Source organism: Canis lupus, chromosome X, assembly GCF_003254725.2.
Source record: "Canis lupus dingo isolate Sandy chromosome X, ASM325472v2, whole genome shotgun sequence".
Taxonomy (NCBI): Eukaryota; Metazoa; Chordata; class Mammalia; order Carnivora; family Canidae; genus Canis; species Canis lupus.
The window spans coordinates 91,177,322-91,196,690 of record NC_064281.1 but is presented as its reverse complement, the minus strand read 5'-3'; the positions used below and the strand labels follow the sequence as shown (position 1 = coordinate 91,196,690).

The 19,369-nt window shown below is 43.4% G+C and overlaps 1 protein-coding gene across 6 annotated transcripts in view; it reads right to left on the bottom strand.

Annotated features, from left to right (window-relative positions):
• The window catches only part of DOCK11 (dedicator of cytokinesis 11), a 189,785-nt gene that overhangs the window by 97,236 nt on the left and 73,180 nt on the right, over nucleotides 1-19,369 (bottom strand). For all 6 annotated transcript variants that reach the window (XR_007409530.1, XR_003129495.3, XM_025431298.3 and 3 more), the window contains exons 12-19: nucleotides 17,997-18,209; nucleotides 11,872-11,994; nucleotides 10,335-10,417; nucleotides 7,426-7,548; nucleotides 7,158-7,234; nucleotides 4,507-4,691; nucleotides 4,349-4,414; nucleotides 2,330-2,422 (exon numbers count right to left, since the gene is read on the bottom strand). Coding sequence is in view for 4 of the 6 variants with exons in the window: in XM_025431298.3 (XP_025287083.1) it covers nucleotides 2,330-2,422; nucleotides 4,349-4,414; nucleotides 4,507-4,691; nucleotides 7,158-7,234; nucleotides 7,426-7,548; nucleotides 10,335-10,417; nucleotides 11,872-11,994; nucleotides 17,997-18,209 (963 nt within the window). In the remaining 2 variants the exon portion in view is untranslated. The remainder of the gene's footprint in view (nucleotides 1-2,329; nucleotides 2,423-4,348; nucleotides 4,415-4,506; nucleotides 4,692-7,157; nucleotides 7,235-7,425; nucleotides 7,549-10,334; nucleotides 10,418-11,871; nucleotides 11,995-17,996; nucleotides 18,210-19,369) is intronic.

The window sequence follows — 19,369 nt, the reverse complement described above, 5'->3', positions numbered from 1 at the left end:
AGCATTTTGTTTTGTTTTCATTGTCAAGCTGGACAGTCAGACCTTTAGTTCAGTTTCATCATACTTTTCCAATGACGTATTTTTCTAAACAACAAGCCAAGTCATCAAATCATAGATATCATTTAAATGTACTCTAAAGGCTTTTCCAGTCAGTTTCAATTTGACAACAGTCTCCTGGGTAGTGAGGGCTGATTCATTACTTGCACTGGAGAGCCCAGTGGGTTCTCCTGGATTCAACTTTGCAATGGGATTTTCTAAAACACTGGATCAAAACCACAGCCTCACAGCCCAGGGATCCTCTGTAACTCAATCCAAGTCAGTGGATGCAATCGATCTAAAATGCAGACTGAACCAGAAAGGTTTCTTTTACTCTAAATTGTTGCCTTCCTTTGCGTGGAAAAAAAAAAAAAAAAGCTCTGCAAATAAATGTGCAAAAAGTCACCGTGATATTATGGTATCCAGCAATTACAGTTTATCTTTTGAAGAAAAATGGAAGACTACTCTTAAATTAACAAATAAACATTGTCACCCTTGACACATGAACTTAATCTCAGAAATTAATACTTTAATACAATCTCAAGTGATTTTTAATCAGGACCCAACCAAATGTCTTTACTGTCTCCTGGAAGAATGCAAAAGACATATCACAGATTTAACCAATTTGATGCACATGCATATACCTGCAGAGAAACACAGGCAATCTCTTTCCATCTCTCGCTCTCACTGTCTTGGTCAATATAGATTGAATGACTGAAAAGCCTGTTTTCTTTCTGGCATCCTAAAAATCATGTGGATGACTTACTACCTGATCAAGTTTTCTGGAGTGACTAGTGTTGATGAGAGAGGGGGACATATTAAAACAGCTTGGAAAAAAAAATTAAACAGCTTGGTGCTGGGACGCCTGGGTGGCTCAGCGGGCTAAGTGGCTGCCTTGGGCTCAGGTCCTGGGATGGAGCCCCATGTCAGGCTTCCTGCTTAGTGGGAAGTCTGCTTCCCCCTCACCCTCCCCTCCTGTTCTCTTTCTCTCTCAAATAAATAAATAAATAAACAAACAAACAAACAAACAAATAAAATTTTTTAAAAAACAGCTTGGTGTTGGACATGTGGCCTCATTATCATTCACACAAGGCATGGTTTAGGTATTAGAACTAATCTCTGTTGTAGGTATATTTCACCATGGAACACGCCTATTCACAGCAGCCAGACCATCTGGGTGTCTAATGCTCTGCTGCACATAAATATGGGCATGCTCTCTCCCCGGGTGGCAAAACTACTACGCTCCTCCTCATCCCCTACAACACTAAGAGCACTAGAGAAAGGGATGAGGCCTAAAGCTGCAGTACAAAGCCTCCATATGACAGCAGTAGACCTCGGGAAAATCATGACAGCAGTGGGGATGGTTTCAGACAGAGAAACCTGAGAAGCAGAAAGAGCAATGCTTCTGGTCTGGGATGCATATACAGGTTCGCGGAGACATGTCGGAACCAAAAGCAGTCTGCAGAGTTGGATAAGCCAGGGACATACCAATTGGAAGAGGCTGTGACGGAGACTAAGAGAGACACTGGCAAGTACATAGAGATAATAGAGATGGAGAAGGAAAGAGAGGCAGAGGCAGGGCCAGAGAGATAGACTTGGGCGGGGGAGGGGAGCATGGAGTTGGGAGACGGTGCCATTCCCCTTTGTCTACACTGCACTGAGGCGTCAGAGCAGCCAATGGGATTCTGGTGGCCTTCACGTGCTGCTGTGTCTCTCAAAGCATTTCACCTACAGAACGGCTGCACCCCCAACTCCATGTAAAACCACTAGAAGAAAGTTCTAGAAGGACCTTCAGAGAATCTCTTCTGAATTTCCTATTTGAAAGCTGAGGAAATGGGAGACTCAGGAAGAAAGATCCAGAAGGGCCTTCAGAAAATCTTTCCTGAATTTTTTATTTGAAAGCTGAGGAAATGGGAGACTCAGGAAGAAAGATCTAGAAGAGCCTTTAGAAACTCTGAGTTTCTTAATTGAAAGCTAAGGTAACAGACTCGGAAAAGGGGAAGTGACTTGCTCAAGGTCCCCAGAGCCAGCTGTTGTCAAAGCTAGGGCTAGAATCCTAGCTCTAGTCTCATGTTCATTCCCTACAATGTTACCTCTCGCCAGGGCCCCTTCAATTTGTGGGCAAATTCCACTGTCATCAAAGGGCATCAAGCCCTTTGTCATGGTGTGATGCTTCCTACTTTCATAGGACAAAACATTCAGGGATCACAAAGGTAGATAAAATGATGGAAATGAAGAGATAAAAGAAGAGCCATCACAGCGTTGTACAAACATTAGAAAAATGCATCCTTACCTCATCATAGAACTCTGGATTTTGGTTGTGATGTGAGACAACAGCATAAGCATTTGTGGTAAAAACAGACCCTGCGGGTTTTCCATAAATACACTGCAAAAGAAGGAAACAGAGTCACTCACCTCAGCGAAGGTCTTTAAACATAACACAGTGGAACCACATTCAGTTCGAGGCATCTGTGAGCTCAAGGCCACGGCCAAGCCACCGGGCTCTCACCGTGAGCTTGGACACTCCCAAACACTCACAGTCACTCCAGCTATCAGCCCAGACATTGTCAAACTTGGCTGCATGGATGCTTCCAGACTTCCGGCCATCAAAAGAACACACTTCCAAGTTAGTTGACAGCAAGAAGTCAAATACAGCTAATCACTTGGAAAGCGAACACTCTTAAACCAGATCTGGAAAGCTTGTTTCTCATGCTATTTGCCTTTCTTCATAGGAGAAGCTCCCCTGCAGCCAGTTAGCAACATTTGCTGAGGAGCTCAAACATGCACACACCAGCAGACACCTTCCTAGCCTAAAGGAATTAGAAACTGAATGTCCACTAAGCTACAGACAAGCTTACTGTTCGCTCACTTTATGAGGTGCATTTTAAAAGTCATGGGCTTTCTGTTAGACCCATAAAATAAATGCGAGGCGGTCTATGGTTCCGTGAAAAGATCCCATTGCATTTCTGGTATGAGTTCTGGGCTTCCACGGGCCCAAAGAGCTCAAGGATAAATGTGGAGTCAGCATGCCAAGGTACTAATTGCCTCACCCTGTTACTTCAGAGCCAGCCTCTAGGCCAGTGGAGAAATGAAACTGAGAGTTCCATGTGGATGCACTGCCAATTCTCTTTAAATATGGGTTCTGAAGGCAATTTCCAGGACCTGCGGAGAGGTACCCTAAGAGACTTCAAGGGTACAAAAGGATAGTGCATAGAGGGAAAAAGTAAGAGTCATTCTCGTCCCCAGTGAGGGGGGCATCATTGAAAATACACTAAATTTGATCCAGCTAATTCTTAACCTAGGTTTCTCTGTGGAAAACAAAACAAAATACCTCTTTTCAAAGCTAGGGGTTATTAAACATTGAATGACTTAGTGGGCGGGGGGGGGGGGAGGGGTGCTTCCAGGCTTTTTCCTCAGGAGGTCTGAGGCGAAGACTAGCAGTCCATCTGCCCAATTTAGGCTCAAACTGGAGAGGTGGGGAACCAGATAAACAATTCGTGATGGCTAGATGTTCTCGGAACTGCTCTTTCAGGCTTCTGATTAATGCACTAAAGGGTGAAAAGATAAAGGCACTGTGAAAGAAAAGGTATTTAAGGATTGCTCTATCAGATAATCCTGAGATTCTGCTTTGCCTACACCACGAACCCAAGTTTGGAGGCACCATTTGGCCAGTGCCAGCGTAGAAGTCCTATCTCAGATCAAAGCAGTCATGCTGTGCTTCTGTTAGCTCAAAGCCCAGTTCAGGTTTCAAGGAGACAGGAGTTTAGAGTCCCCTGATGATACCATTAGAAACTCTCAGGTCATAGGAGAAAAAGCTCTTGTGATTGCACATCAGAATGGTGCAAAATCAAAGTAGAGCAAAAGCAAAAAAGTCTGGAATGTGAAGCTTACCCATTTTTAAAGCTACCTATGCCCCTACCTCATTTTGTTATTTTGTAATATTTAATCCTTTAATGTGCAAGAGTAGAAAATGCACTATTACCTTTGCCACTTGAGTACATTTTCTTTGTGGCACTTAAAGATATTAAACTTAGCCAAGAAACTACCAAGTGCCAAAATTTTTATCTTTTTTTAAAATATTTTATTTATTTATTTATTTGAGCGAGAGAGCACGCACAAGTGGGAGGAGGGGCCGAGAGAGAGGAAGAAACAGACTCCTTGGAGCAGGGAGCCTGATATGGGGCTCAATCCCAGGACCCCAGGATGATGACCTGAAATGAAGGCAGATGCCCAACCAACTGAGCACCCAGGTACCCCCCCAAATCTTTATTTTTATACTAAAAGTGTATGCTTATCAGGATCATAAACAAACCTTTAGAGCGCCAGCATCGCTTTCATCTGAATCCCGGAATTCCACGCAGACCGCAATGTTCCTCGCCTAAAAATGATTAATCACTCAACATGAATCCTAAAACTAGAAAATTATAAATAGCACTTTATATCCCAAAATGTATAATTTACACTGCTCACCTTGGCAAATGTTTTCTGGCTATCATATTTTAATTGCAAGGGATATACATACAGATGGTTTTTGTAAATAGTAAATGGATAACAGTATTTTGTCATTTCTGGAAAAAACTCTTCAATCTCCACAGTAATATTTTGACAATTCTTTTCGAAAGGCTTCAGGGGCACATATGAAGAAGTAATACAATCTATACCAGAAGAAAGAAAATAGGCAAAGATAATACAATTTAGCAATCATGAACACATTCCTGCATTTATAAAAATATACATGGACTGCATTCTCAAAGAGTGATTTAACAAACAGAATTCTCAGTGACTGACAAAAAGTCATACAACCACTTTAAGAACCCAGAAGGACAAGATGGCTTAGCCTGGTACTGATTTTAATGGAACCATCCAAACCAGACATGATTGCTAGTTCGTTCTCAATGTTGAGTGATTTGCCAAATATAACACATCATAATTTTGACAAATTTAAACTCTGCAGAGAAATCCATTACATTTTTCCTCCTGTGACTGCAATTTAGCTTTCACTGCAAATTTTTATTGGTATCAGGGAACAGTAAATGTATGCCTCCAATTAGCTCATGGATAGTCACTCTGAAAAAGCTAAGTTGGCGCAGGTGCGATTTGCACCCAAAAAACAAGGCAGGCCTTTGGAAATGACAGATCTTAGGATGGGTTACCAGAATAAATTCAATACTCCTGAAGGTGAAAAGCACAAAGGCTCAGAGAAGTGTGGCGGCCTGGGTTATGGAAGCAGCCACCAGAGCAGAAGTGATTCATACACTGAAGGAGCTGTAACACGACTTGTCCTTGCTGCACAGCGGTATCGATGGAACAGGAAGACCCAGGAAGAGTCATACCTGAGACACTCTGAATACTTATAATAGAACATCTGGAGACACAGAGTATAAAGGCATTCAGAACAAGGGACCGTTCCACTATCCGGAGATAACTACTGTTAGTACTTGGGCATATTCTCTTCTTGTCTCCTTTCTATGCATGTTTTATATAATAACACAAAATTCCTACTGTATATCCAGAACTTGATCTTGGGTTGGGTTTTTGTGGAATTTGTTTTTTGGCATTTTATCTAATGTTTTACTCTGTGAGCTCTTTATAAACATCATTTTTCAGGGCTGCGTAAAGTTTCCTGGTGTGTCATAATGCCTTAACCACACTGAAAGTGATGGACTCTTAGGGTGTTTCCAATCTCCCTCTGATAGAAACAACGCAGAAAAGAACACCAGTATGCATAAGCTCCTATCTACATTTCAAATTATTTCTTTAGGAAAAAATAATCCACTGTACTCTTAGAGGTGTTTCAGCATGTAAACCGGATGCCACTCCCTGGTTTATGATCCTTTAGTGACCTCTTCTTGCACTCAGAATAAAATCCAACCCTTTAAAGGGTTATCATGGTCTATATAATTCCCTGCAGAACTCTTTCTGCTGCATTCCCATCTACAGTGTTCCCATCACACACCACGCTAGAGCCACATTGGCTTCCTCAGGGCTCATACGAACCAAGCTTGCTCCCCCTCATGGTCTTTTGGTAGGCAACACCCTTGGTCTGGAATGTACCATCCCAACCACCATGTGGCAGCTCCTTCTCACTCTTCAGTTCCTGAGCTGGAGCAAGGCTTCCCTTGGCCATTCTTTTTAAAGCAGGCCACCCCCATCCCAGACTCAAAACACTCATCTATCTTATTTACTGTCTGCCACTCCTTCTAGACTTTAATATCCATAATTGTAAAGCTTATTCAGCAAATGAGCAGATAGAATCTCAGAATTGAAATGCCTTAGTTCTGGACATCTGTGGATATCGACTGCCACGCTGTGTTCTCACTCATGACAGGTGATGGTGCCTGGCTAAACCTAGCCAGCATTAGACAGTTTCACTTTAAAGAGTTTTGTAAAAATTTGACAGAGAAGCAAAAGCATCTTGCTATTTTAATTTGCACTAGTAGCATTATTACTAAGATTTGGACATTTTTCAAGTGTTTATTTGCCACTCCATTTTATTTCCTGCCAAGTGTCTTTTCTGTCTTCTGTCCATTCTTCATCTGGGATCTTAGATTCTTGTCGTTAGAAAGGAAAAGAAACTCTTCTCCTTTTGGATCCCTTGATGGGACTTATCAAAAGCAAAGAGCAGCAGAAACTGACTAGGGAACACTCACAACAGGCTATATGAGATATGAAACAGCATCTGATAAAATCAACTTAATACCCTTACTAATTTGTAACTATTCATCACACATACTGGACTGAATAGTGTCCCCCAGAACCTCAGAAGGTGACTATACTTGGAAATAGGGTCTTGGCAGGGGCACTGTACCAGCTCAGTTGGAAACAGGGTCTTTGCAGGTGTAATTGGTTATGATTAGGTCACCCCATGAGAGGTAGGCCCTAAATCCAATGACTGGTGAGTCTTTCTTAGAGCCCTGCTGACACGTGGATTTTGACTTCTAGCTTCCAGAACCAGGAGAGATGAGTCTATCACCTTAAGTCACCCAGTTGGTACTAGTTCCTTTCAACAGCTCTAGGAACTTAATACATCATGTAAATCTCAAGAAATACACTGAAAAGATTAAAAAAAACCCTGAGATTCAAACATAGGCCTTGAAGGTTTGGAGCATGTGAGTTCTTACTTGATAAATCCACAGGAACACACTCTACTGTGACGTTGAGCTGCCCAGGAATAACCTGCAATTTGGTCTTCTCTGGCCTAGGTGTAAAATAAGAATATTTGATACTTAAAATTTGTGATTACTGAGTGCACTGGTTACCCTGCATACAAACTTCCAAATCCAAAAATGCCCCCAAAGCATTTGGTTTCTCTCATATATGACTCACATTCACCATTTTAAGCAATTATAATTCATCTATTATATTGATTTACTACAGTGACACACTTACTTCTTGTATTCTGAGAGCAACTTGAGAATGTCTTCATTTGAAAGCTTGCTGCTGTCTTGTTTATACAAAGGAGAAAACCTCCCATCCAGATCCAGAGAACCTTGAATATCTTTGAAAATAGGTCTAAAAGAACAATAGAAATTTTTTAAAAATTCTGAAGTATTGACAAATTATGGCAAACTTAGTGCTGGTGTGTATACAACATGGCAGTACTACTTTGGGAACCCGTTTGGTAAATTCTCACAAAATTAAGCACATATCTACCCTCTGATTCTGCAAGTCCACTCCTAACGAATACGTTATATCCCCAAAAGGAAACGGCCCAGACATTCATCAACAAGTGAATGGATACACAGTGGTGTATTCATACAATGGAATACTACTCAAAATGAAGGGCTGATACATAAAATATTTGGGTGAATCTCAAATCTAGACTGAGCACAAGAAACCTAATGCAAGAGTACACACTGCCTGATTCCATAATAGAAAAAGTCATCTGTAGTGATAACCATCAGATTGGTGGCTGGCTGATGGGAGTGGGATGGCCGACTGGACAGAGGCAGGAGGAAACTTTCTGAAGTGACAGATGTGTTCCAGAACTTGCTTGGAGTGGTAGTCACATGACCAGAAAAAATTGTAAAAATTCAGCAAGCCGGATATATAAAATGCATGCATGTGAATCAAAGGTGAAGCATGTCACAAAGCTGATGACCCTTAAATAAGATTAGGGTCAATTCATACAAAGTCTACAAGATATACGTAGAGTTTCCAAATCTGAATTTGGATCATTCCCAATCCCCCTTCCCCTTCCTCCGTTTTTAAGCAGTTACTTACTGCTAAAATGGGAAGTAATGCACAAGCACCCAACACACGGGAAGCAGCTCTAGCCAAAAACATAATTCCCCCTGGCAGAGCCTCTGAAGATGTGGTTCCAGGCATTAACCACTGTTCCTACTTCTAAGCATACCTCCTTTATTGTCAGTAAATAGGGGTTTATCACACATCTTTAAAATATCCCAGGCAAGCCTTTAGCGTGAGCTGTTGCTGCTGCTGGCAACCAAAACAATTCAGGAAGGAAAGAAAAGAACACAATTCCTCATCAGAATTGAGGATCAGAGCTCCTAGCTTTGAAGGTTTCTCAGTTCTCCTACTGACAAAACAGCACCAAACAGCTACTAGCTTTATGCCTGAATCTCCTTTATCTCAAGGTAGGAATCACAGTACTCATCTCTCAAGAAGGTACACGTGCAGCACTTAAACCACTGCCTGGTACAGGGTCAACACATAGCTATAAATAATAACAGCAGCAACTGACTTCTCAGGCTGGAGCAGCAGTAAGTATGCGTCCACTGACAAGCCATACTCCACCTCCTATAATGCCTAAGTGGACCAACCTCTGCTACTCTTCGCCATTCACCCCACCTTGAGCTTACCCACTGCATCCTTTTGCCTTCTACTTTTTAGCATGTTTTCCAGAAATATCCTAGGATAGCTTTTTGAAGCATAAACCTAGCCAACTCTGAAATAGTGGGCACCGTGTACATAATTCACTACAATTTCTGGTTTTCTGGGTAGGGGGAAGAATTCCATTACCTTAGCAAATAAGCTCTGCTTTTAAAATGCAATAAAATTGTTTTGAACCAATTCGCAAAACAAGGACAGTGTGCCTTTTCATCCACCAACACACGACACATTTTGAAACCGTCCCCAAAATGAAATGATTATAGTGACAGAAGAGTTAATTCACTTAGAATCTCCTACCCTTATGCTACTCCCTACCACCCACTGCACATAATTGACTGAATTATTCAGAACATGGTGCCCTTTCCCCAGAAGTTCCAGTGAGCTGTACAAGCTGTACCACAAACAAGCCAGTGAACGTGTACTTCAAAGGGGGGAGGGCAAGCAAGAAACACATTTTAAGTCATCACTGTATGTACATTTGCAAGAATTGGGAAAAAAAAGGAGTGTAATCTACCATAAGATATGAGCTATACATAATGCCCTTCCACATACACTACTGGTGGAGGCTTTCCTGCATTTGTCATCGGAAAGCAGGTCTATTAATTAATGACCCACTCGCACTTACCCACTGCATTCTTTTGCCTTCTACTTTTTAGCATGTTTTCCAGAAATATCCTAGGATAGCTTTTTGAAGCATAAACCTAGCCAACTCTGAAATAGTGGGCACCGTGTACATAATTCACTACAATTTCAGGTTTTCGGGGTAGGGGGGAGAATTCCATTACCTTAGCAAATAAGCTCTGCTTTTAAAATGCAATAAAATTAAGTGGTGTCAGTCAGATCAGTAACCGAAGCCAAAGAAAATTTCCCTGAAGCACTACACGTATGAAGAAATGAAAGGTTCTTTGACGCACAGCAAATTTTAAGAGAAAGGATTCTTACATCCTGTTGCAGATTTCACATTTGCGCCCTCCCACCAAAGTTCCTATGTGGAAGTCCAAACACCTAGGTGATCGGATTAGGAGGAGGGGTGGGGCTGATTAGGTCAGAAGGGTGGAGCCCTCATGAATGGGATTGGCAACCGCAGAAGAGGCCAGAGAACAGGCTCACTTCCTTTCAGCTCCTAGAAGATAAAGGAGCAGCCAAGGTGTCTGCACCTTGAAAGAGCCTTCCCACCAGAACCTGGCCATACTGGCACCCCGATCTCGGACTCCCAGCCTCCAGCCCTGTGAGAGAGAAATGTTGTTTGCTGTTGAAGCCTCCCCCTCCCCCCAGTCTATAGCACTTGGTTACAGCGGCCCGCATGCACCCGGACACATGCCACATGGTCCCAAGATATAACTGGCTTGTCGGAGACCGCCTGCTAAATGCTGCCTGCAAGGACGACAACCCCGAACTTTATACATGAGAGCAAACAGAAAGGTCAGGATTGTATCTGTACGAACCTGGCAGCCCAAGCAAAGGGCATTCTGTATTGTCCGAGGCGGCTACACACTTGCCTTGCTGTCCTGTGCACCTTCTGGGCCGTCTACAGTCAGAAATAAGAAGACATGCTCATATTTGTTCGAATGACCAGAGGCTCACCATGCAAAATGGTTTCCCCCCACTTACCGATGTAAAACCTCAAAGTCCAGCAGAAGATATAAAGAAAGAGCTGCCAGTAAAAACATGACACACATCAGCTACCCGCTTTCCAAGACCAAAGCCTTCTTAAAATTTTTGTGTTTTCTCATCAACAGAATCTTCATCAAGGTTTCAAGAGATGGGCAAGAAGAGGTATGGGGCACGTTTTGTACCAAAGACCCCTACTGGGAAAACTGTGAGCAGTTTTAATGTGTATTTCCTGTCACACACAAGCAAGCACTCGTTATTCTTGGGAGAAGTTTGTTCTGAATACAGTTGACCTTTTTACTCCCAAGATAAAAAGTCAAGTGACCAAGAGTCAATGCAATTAGTTTAGTTGGGCAAGGAGCTGCTCTTTGCACAGGGACTAGGAGCGGACAAGATTAACAGCCCAGAGAGTCTAAACTGGCTGTGAGAGGCTGGCTGGATGCTTGGCCGGAGGGATGCAGAATGCTAAAGGCTCTTATCTATATCGTTGAGACTTTTCTCTCCCACGCAAATTAGTCACATGTCTCCTCCACATCTTTCGCTCAATAAACACTATTTGGACACATAACTAAATGCCACCTACAACAGACTGACTCCTCATAAGTACTCAGTAGCTGGAGTGCTGCTAATGAACTGTGCCACGCATGCTTTCTCTCTGGGCCTCTGATTTCTCATTTATAAAATGAGAGGAGAGGACCAGGTCACTATTTGCAGAAGTCTGAATTTCATGATCCAGAAACGTGGATGGTTATATGGGTGGCTGACTTTTTGCACGTTGCCATCCGAAGCGCTTGAACAGGAAACGCAGTTGCTACTATGTCATACACCAACATTTCAGAAAGACACACAGGCGAAATGTTCAAAAGGTAAGAAGCACAAAAATCTATCAGAATAAAGGATGGCCCCTCGAATTGAGTACATTTAGCCCCTTGAATCGCTCATTCTCTTGTCTTTCTTCTCTTATCATGGACAGGAAGAAATTTGAGTGTAGACTGGCATTTGGGAATGGCAGGGCTGGACCTCCCAGCTCTGACATTCTAGGGCTGGATGTAAGGGCTGGAAATAAAGAGTAGCTATTGCCAAGGATACAGTGTCAATGAACAGATGTCGCCTAAAAGCCTTTAGCTCTTATTTTGATAAGCAAGCAGAAATCAGGCTGTCGTGTAAACAGAACGTAAATGAAAAGGGGGGGGGGAGTTGTGCTCAAGCTGTAGCCCGCATACTCACATAGCACACAGTATTTTCTGAATATACTCCAGGCTGAGAGCATAACGCTCTTCGGAGGGGTATATTAACAGTACCATTTAAAATGTCAGTAAAAGGCCAATTTTACATTAAGCCAAAAGATTCACAAATGAGTTTTATAAATACCTTTGCTGGGTCTGAATTTTTGATGTAGGGTTCGGCACAATGCGCGATGTTTCCCTGGAGTACCTTTTCAATTCTTGCAACCAGGAAAATTTCAGGATGTGGATTCGTCACTGAGAAAATTCCCTGGGGGAAAAAATCACTTCCGTTAGACATTTCTAGATGACTTCATACATACAGTTGCGTGGTTAACGATTCCTAGTAGTGTGTTTAGCATCAAATGCTGACATCCAACACAGGGTTGCATCCAGGATCCTGAAAATAGATGGCCTCTGCTTTCATATAGTTTCTAAAACTCCTGATGCTTCTTTCCAAAGAGATTTTCTATTTTGTCCCCAACTTCACATCTATTAGTCCCTGAGGTACAGCTTGGCCTCTTCTGTTCAGCTGTGTCTGCAAGGTGCATTTTTCAGCCTGATTAATACAACGTGTATTGTTCGGCTTCCTTAGCATGTGCTGAAATGGTGTGCATCTTTCCAGTGGGACCAGACGTGCATTTTCAAATGTAGCTGCGTGCAACTCCAGAGCAATTTGCTCACGATTAATACTAATTGCAGCTAAGAGGAAGAAAACACTTTACTGCAGTTTAAGAGCTCCTGCGCTTTCAAGGTGGGGACAAAGGATCCAAAATTTGTTTTTTTCCTGCACACTCTGCTTAAGGGTGACTAACGTAGATGCAACCGAAGTTACATGTTTCCTCTGAATGCATGTGAAATAGCCATGTCATCCCCCGTCCAGTTCCTTCCCAAATAGAATATCTTCCAAAGAGCCTGTTAGTTGGTTATATCTGTTGTTTAAAGGAGCACCACACAAATGAATTCAAATGGAAAAATCCATCATTGGGACTCTACCAAGTTTTATTTTTCTCCTTTGGTATATTATCAACTGTGTTAAGATCGTGCGTTCCAGTTTTCAAAACATTTCAGACATTATCTCATCTGCTCTGGAGCAAACGTTTCACAGCATACAGAAAGGAAGAGAACTCGGTGTGAGACCCCAAATAATCCCCCCCCCCCCAGAAGCCAACAGCTTGCAAGGATCCCTCAGCATGGCTGATTCACCGTGGAATTCCTGAGCAGTGAGCAGGGAAGGAAGTGGTTAAAAACTGCTCTGGAGTTAAAATTTCCTGGGTTCAAAAACTGGCTTCACCATTTATGGGGTGGAGGCAAGTCCCTTCCTGTATCTACACCTTAGTTTCTCATCTAAGAAATGGGGATGATGACAGTAATAGCTATCCCGAAGACTTCCTGTATGGATTCCATGTACTGCACACTAGGTACCGAGTTATTACTTGAGGGGCCCAAAGCACTGCAAGGCCACAGGACCTGATTTCTGGTATTACCAGGGACATACTGCTCGAGTGATGAGATGCACCTGGCAGCCAGGCCCTTGCTGACCATGCAGAAGGTATGCTGAGCAGTGCACTGTAAGTACACTCGCACACCTCCTGTCACCTAACTGTCCTAGATGGGTTCTGTGCATTATCTTCCTTTGTCTCGAATGTGAGCACTACAACATACCCCTTTTACAGATGAAGAAATCAAGCTTACAGAAGTTTACACACTGAGTGGATGAAGGAGCACAGCCAGGGCTTCTGGACTATGCATACAGGCCATGCTATGCTGCCTCTCAGCCCTGAGGCCCACACACCCGACATCTTACACGATGAGGCTGGATGAGAACAGCAGTACTGATTTTTGCTACAGCTAACGTTCACTGAGCACCGACTGTTCTCTCCTTTCCCAGTACTCTGAGCATTTCCCCACAGTGATGCCAGTAATGAATATTGTAATTTTGAAAACTCTGACAATGACTAAGAGCAAGGTGCTTTTCGCTTGGTTATCTGTGATCACCATTACTGCCGCTCTACTGCTGGCCACGTCGGAATGAGCACACATGGCAGCCTACTGCCGGGCCAAGTGCTTTCTGGGGATGGCATACCTTGTCTGAGCCTTACAGCTGGCCCTGGATGCAGGTACTATCGTTTCCTCCCGTTTATAGATGAGGATGCTGAGCATAGAATTGTTCATTTCTTTTAATGACCAGGGATTCCCGTGTATACAAGGAGGACACTATCTGGGCTGTTCTGCCTTTTGTCCCAGTCAGCTTCTAGCACTCTCCCTGTCCCCAGAACACAGAAGGGTAGGTAGCCAGAGAGCACCTGGGAATCCCCATGTGTGCTGGGAACTTGGCCCTTGTAGACAAGGCCTCTGGCCCGGTCATCCTTTCCCACCTAGGAGGCACGGATGCAGCTGCTCCCAATGCCAGGGTAACTCTTACCCACTTCACTGTCTCTCTCCCTCTGAAGAATGAGGGAAGCCCCCTCATCCCAGTACCCAGCACTTACATAGCCCACAGCATGGCAGGGCTTTGTGAGGAGACTCTGTACTCTTTCACCAGGCCAACAACTACTACCCCATTGGGGAGCCCACAGAGCCACAAGGAGGCAGACCCCCAAGAGTCAGCATCTCCCCCACAATCCCAACCCAAAGTCAATCAGGTCTGACCTTGGGAGACACAGGGGCCTGAGCTCCGTCAGGGCATCTGGGAAGAAAGTGCCAGGCAGCTGAGAATAAAGTGACTGGCCACAGTGACTACTTGATGTCAGGGAGGCAAAACGACTCGATGGACCCAACTCCCTCCTTTTCCTGTGGTCACCAGGTTGTTATTCAGGAAGCCACTGGAGAGAAAGACTCCCATGAACAGATGGGGTTACAAGATGATAAAGCCATCCAAAGTTACTGCCCATCAGGTCACCTTCCCACCCCACATCTATTCTTCTCAGGCTTCTCTCAAGCCCCACATCTTCTGTGCAGCCTTCGAAGTTAACTCCTGCCCCCCTACAGGCTCCCTTGCATTCCAAACACCTCCACTAAAATTGCGTTATAGGCTGCAGCACTTAATTACAGTCTGCCAGCCATTGTTGACTGAGGTCTTTCCAACAGACCCAGGTTCCAATCCTGCTGTCACTGCTATGGGCTGTGTAATGGTGGGAGGCTTCTGTCACCTCCCAATCTGCCCTTTCTTCCCCTCTGAAACAGCCATGAGTACACTATTTCTAAGACCATGACGATCACTTGCGATGCCGATGGAAAATTCTGGCATACCGGAGATACTGGAAAAAAAAAAAAAAAACTGTTGATTTTCTTCCTGACGTAGATTACAAGTGGGATGATGCCCATGACCACAACTTAAACTCCATGCCTTGAACATACAGCTAAGTACATTGAAGAGATAAAGTAAATACATCATCCGCTTAAAAGGGCTTATTTGATATGGTGCAGGATATTTTCCACACAATTCAGTGGCAGGTTCTCAAATACTTTTACACTATACTTGCTCAATCTCTTTTAGAAGCATATGCCATAGGGCGCCTGGGTGGTTCAGATGTTGAGCTCTTGCCTTCAGCTCAGGGCATGATCCCAGGGTCCTGGGATCCAGCCCCGCATCAGGTTCCTTGCAGGGAGCCTGCTTCTCCCTCTGCCTATGTCTCTGCCTCTCTCTCTGTGTCTCTCATGAATAAATAAAATCTTAAAAAAAAAAAAAAGGAAGAAGCATATGCCATAGTAGTGAATGTTCACACAGGTGACAAATATAATCTATCTGAGTAACAAACTACAAGGCAACATAAAGCCACCACAGATCCATAGTCCAAAGAGGGGAATAACTGTACATGCAAAGTCTTCTCCCACCATCCACAGCAATCTGTACCAATGAGCAAAATCCTGAACCCAGAAAATCCCAATGCTCGGTACTTATTCTAAGGAGATAACAAGTGAGTTAACATGCACGCACAACGATGTCCAATGCAGTGTTATGATATCCCCAAACTACAAATATCTCGATTAGCTAAGTTGATGAAATACTGCATTAGCCTTTAAGAATATAGTCCAGAGGGATCCCTGGGTGGTGCAGCGGTTTGGCGCCTGCCTTTGGCCCAGGGCGCGATCCTGGAGACCCGGGATCGAATCCCACGTCCGGCTCCTGGTGCATGGAGCCTGCTTCTCCCTCTGCCTGTGTCTCTGCCTCTCTCTCTCTCTCTCTCTCTCTCTCTCTATCATAAATAAAATAAAAATTAAAAAAAAGAATATAGTCCAGAGATACTGGTGTAGAATAAACATGATATTAAGTAAATACAGTAGGTATAAAACAGCATGACTAGAATCTGGTTTGTATAAAAATGTACATAAGATTGGGACGCCTGGGTGGCCCAGTGGTTGAGCATCTGCCTTTGGCTCAGGGCATGATCCTAGGGTCCTGGGATCGAGTCCTGCATCAGGCTCCCCACAAGGAGCCTGCTTCTCCCTCTGCCTATGTCTCTACCTCTCTGTATCTCTAATGAATAAATAAAATCATTTTTAAAAAAGAATATATAGAAGATCTATGTATGTATATATAAAATACATATTATATATATATATTTACAGAGTGGTCTAGAAAGATGGTCGTCAAAATGTTGACAGTAATTGTCTACAGGGGCGGTGACTTTCTATGCTTTATGCTTTTTGTATTGTTTGAATTTTCTACATGGTAATATATTTATCTTCATAATTGGGAAAAAAGGAATCATGTTTTTATTTAGGGAAAGATAAATCTCCTTGCAACATGAGTTGCTTTGTTCTTGTGCTTCTTTCAACTTTAAATTCTATGCCACAGTCTAGCTTCCTTTCAGTTGCAAAAGTCAAGAAGGGAGACCCTCAATTCTGTTCGGCCTAACCTCTCACAGCCTGCCTGTCTGGTCAGAGGTCAAAATGCCAGGGAAGTGTCAGGCTCCTTCTAAAGGGGCTTCTTTGCACCAGACAGGAGAGAATGCAGCATCACATATGTGACATAAGCCGTTCCCTCCCACTGCTTTTCACTCAGAACTCCTTGTATAAAGAGCCTTTATGCTCGATTAAAACTACCTATTCATGTAGGGTCAGCATCAATGCCGCCTGCTCACAAATGAAGCTCCCAAAACATGGGAGATTTAGCTCTGGGGCATCTACCACTTGGCCACTGACAGAAACGATTTCTGGAGGCATTTGATCGTCATTGTAGAACTTTTTGCTATGGGGGTTTGGCTGGCCAGGAATCTGAAGGACATTGACCCAATGGCACCTCAGCCAGGAGTATAACCAAACAGACACATGGAACTCTTGTACCGTACTCTAACCTTCCAAAAACAGAGCCTCCAACCCATGACCATCACAAGCCTTGCCCTGATGGTGGCTGAAGTTTCATTCAGCCAGGCACCTCCCTTTTCCCTGTCCTACCTCATTTACTTTTCTTCCTTGAGTCCACTCAGAACTCCATTCTCTGGTCAGCAGTCAGCTTCAGCTAAAGTGCTGTCCTCTGTTCTGTAAAGTTCTGTACATAGCTCCTAGTTTCTGCAAGGGCTGATTTTTGCTCTTATGCTAAGGAAAAATCTAAAGGCATTTTAACCAATGATCTAAAACTGAAGGCTGCACACCAAGACAAAAACCCAAACCAAGTTACCAACTCCTAATGGGAGCTGGGAACTAGGGATGGGAGGCTATTGCTGGGTCCATTTATTTTTAAAGGATTTATTTATTTATTTATTTATTTATTTATTTATTTATTTATTTATTTAATTTATGAGAAGGGGAGTGAGATAGAGATCATAAGGGGGGGGGTAGGGCAGAAGGAGAAGTAGGCTACCCACTGAGCAGGGAGCCTGATGCTGGGCTTGATCCCAGGACCCTAGGGTCACAAAGTGAGCTGAAGGCAGATGCTCAACTGAATGAGCCCCACCCCACCCAGGTACCCCTGCAGGATCCATTTTTTTCTTGGAAGAAACAAGCCTTTCAGGGACCTCCTGCCTTGCTCACAAGTACACACGTGAGTGTGGAAGTGTGCCTGCATATGTCTGTGTGACCTGCCTTCCAGCTCACAAAATCCTTGCTCTAAGACTCACATCATGGCCCCACCGAGAATGTTACTTTGCCGAGCATCACTGGCCTGTGCTGGTGTCCGTTCTGTCCCTCCTCCTCCAGTGCCCAGCAGCAAGACACCTGGACACAGAGCCGATGAGAGACAGAATGCCCGGGGAGACGTCGGGCTGTATGGATGAGATAACCCAAGGGTGTTTGGTTTCTTGCTCAGAAGGCGACAAGATGACTCTTTACCTGCTTTATGTAGCGTAACTGAGACTCAGCAATTCCATGAATAAAAGACTCTGGGGACGAGCTTTTCGAGTTTCCGTCACTGGCCAGCTGGGCCGAGGCGCCCCACAGCATTTCACGGACAGATGGGGGATTCAGGTCGATGTGGAAGTCAGCTGAAATCTTGCAATTGTTCTTTACATCAAATAAGGCAAGATTGATAAAGAAGGGCTCAACCTGGGAATGAAAACAAATGACATCTGGAAACGGAGACTTTTGGGGGGGGAGGGGCAGCAAGGGGGGAGGGAGAGGGACAAAAATGATCAAATTAATGTTTTCATTTTCCAAGTTTCTGCCGCTGCGGTTCCTTCCTTTCGGAGTATGACATTTAGCTAGAATGCCTTAGGGCTCATTTGCATGTAAAAGAGCGTACTGTAAAATAACACACACTCAAATGTTCGCTTTTGTCAGGTATGAAGAATTTTCCCAGTTATGCTTTTTTTTTAATGAGTAGGAATCAGAAGGCACAGTTAAAGAACACCAATTGTCCTATAAATAAAATGCAACTCCCTGTAGGTTTCCTGAAATCACAAAAATAAATAATAATAATAATAATAATAATAATAATGCTGATATTATGGAATAGAAGTAAATCTTCCCTTTGCTATGGCTCAGTTTACTAGATTATACGTTTAATAGGAGCTAATATCAGTCAACATCAAATTACTTGACAAAGCTCTGCCTCATCAGCAGTTTCGGAAGACATGGTTCCTCCTCCCTACAGATGGCACTTGAAAGCTGGTCACAAAGAGAAATCTCATGCCAAATGGCATAAAGGTTAACCCTTTCCATGCAGGGAGTCTGCTAGCACAGTTTAGCTACTTGGGGAGAGAATAAATCATCAATGTGGGTATCCACCAAAGACAAAATCAGCACCAAAAGAGAAAGATGAACCTAAAATGCAGTCTCTTCGGCGATTTCACATTTATAGTTTCAAGTGTTTCTGAGTAACTCAAATGATCCGTGACAACTCATAATTTGAATTTTCCGTGAAGAACAAAATGAGTTTGTTCTATGAGAAGGAGTGGGCCTGGCGGGCTGCACGGCATCCGTGTCCCTGCCCGGTTTTGGTGTTCCTTATTCATTGTGATGAGCCAATCTCACAGAAGAAGTCATATTCTTTGGCAAAATTAGCAACTTGGAAAATTGTGCAGGTTCAGGGGACATGGCCCTTTTGAATGTCAAGGGCCTACTCTGCCACTTTGAATAGGTTAATAGGTTCATGAATCCTCTCAAGATGAAAACATATTCATATTTTGGCAAAAGAAAAGCATGTATGAAATGTCTTCCTGCCAAATTTATCATGGCACGTAGCAATGGAATTTTGTAAATTACTT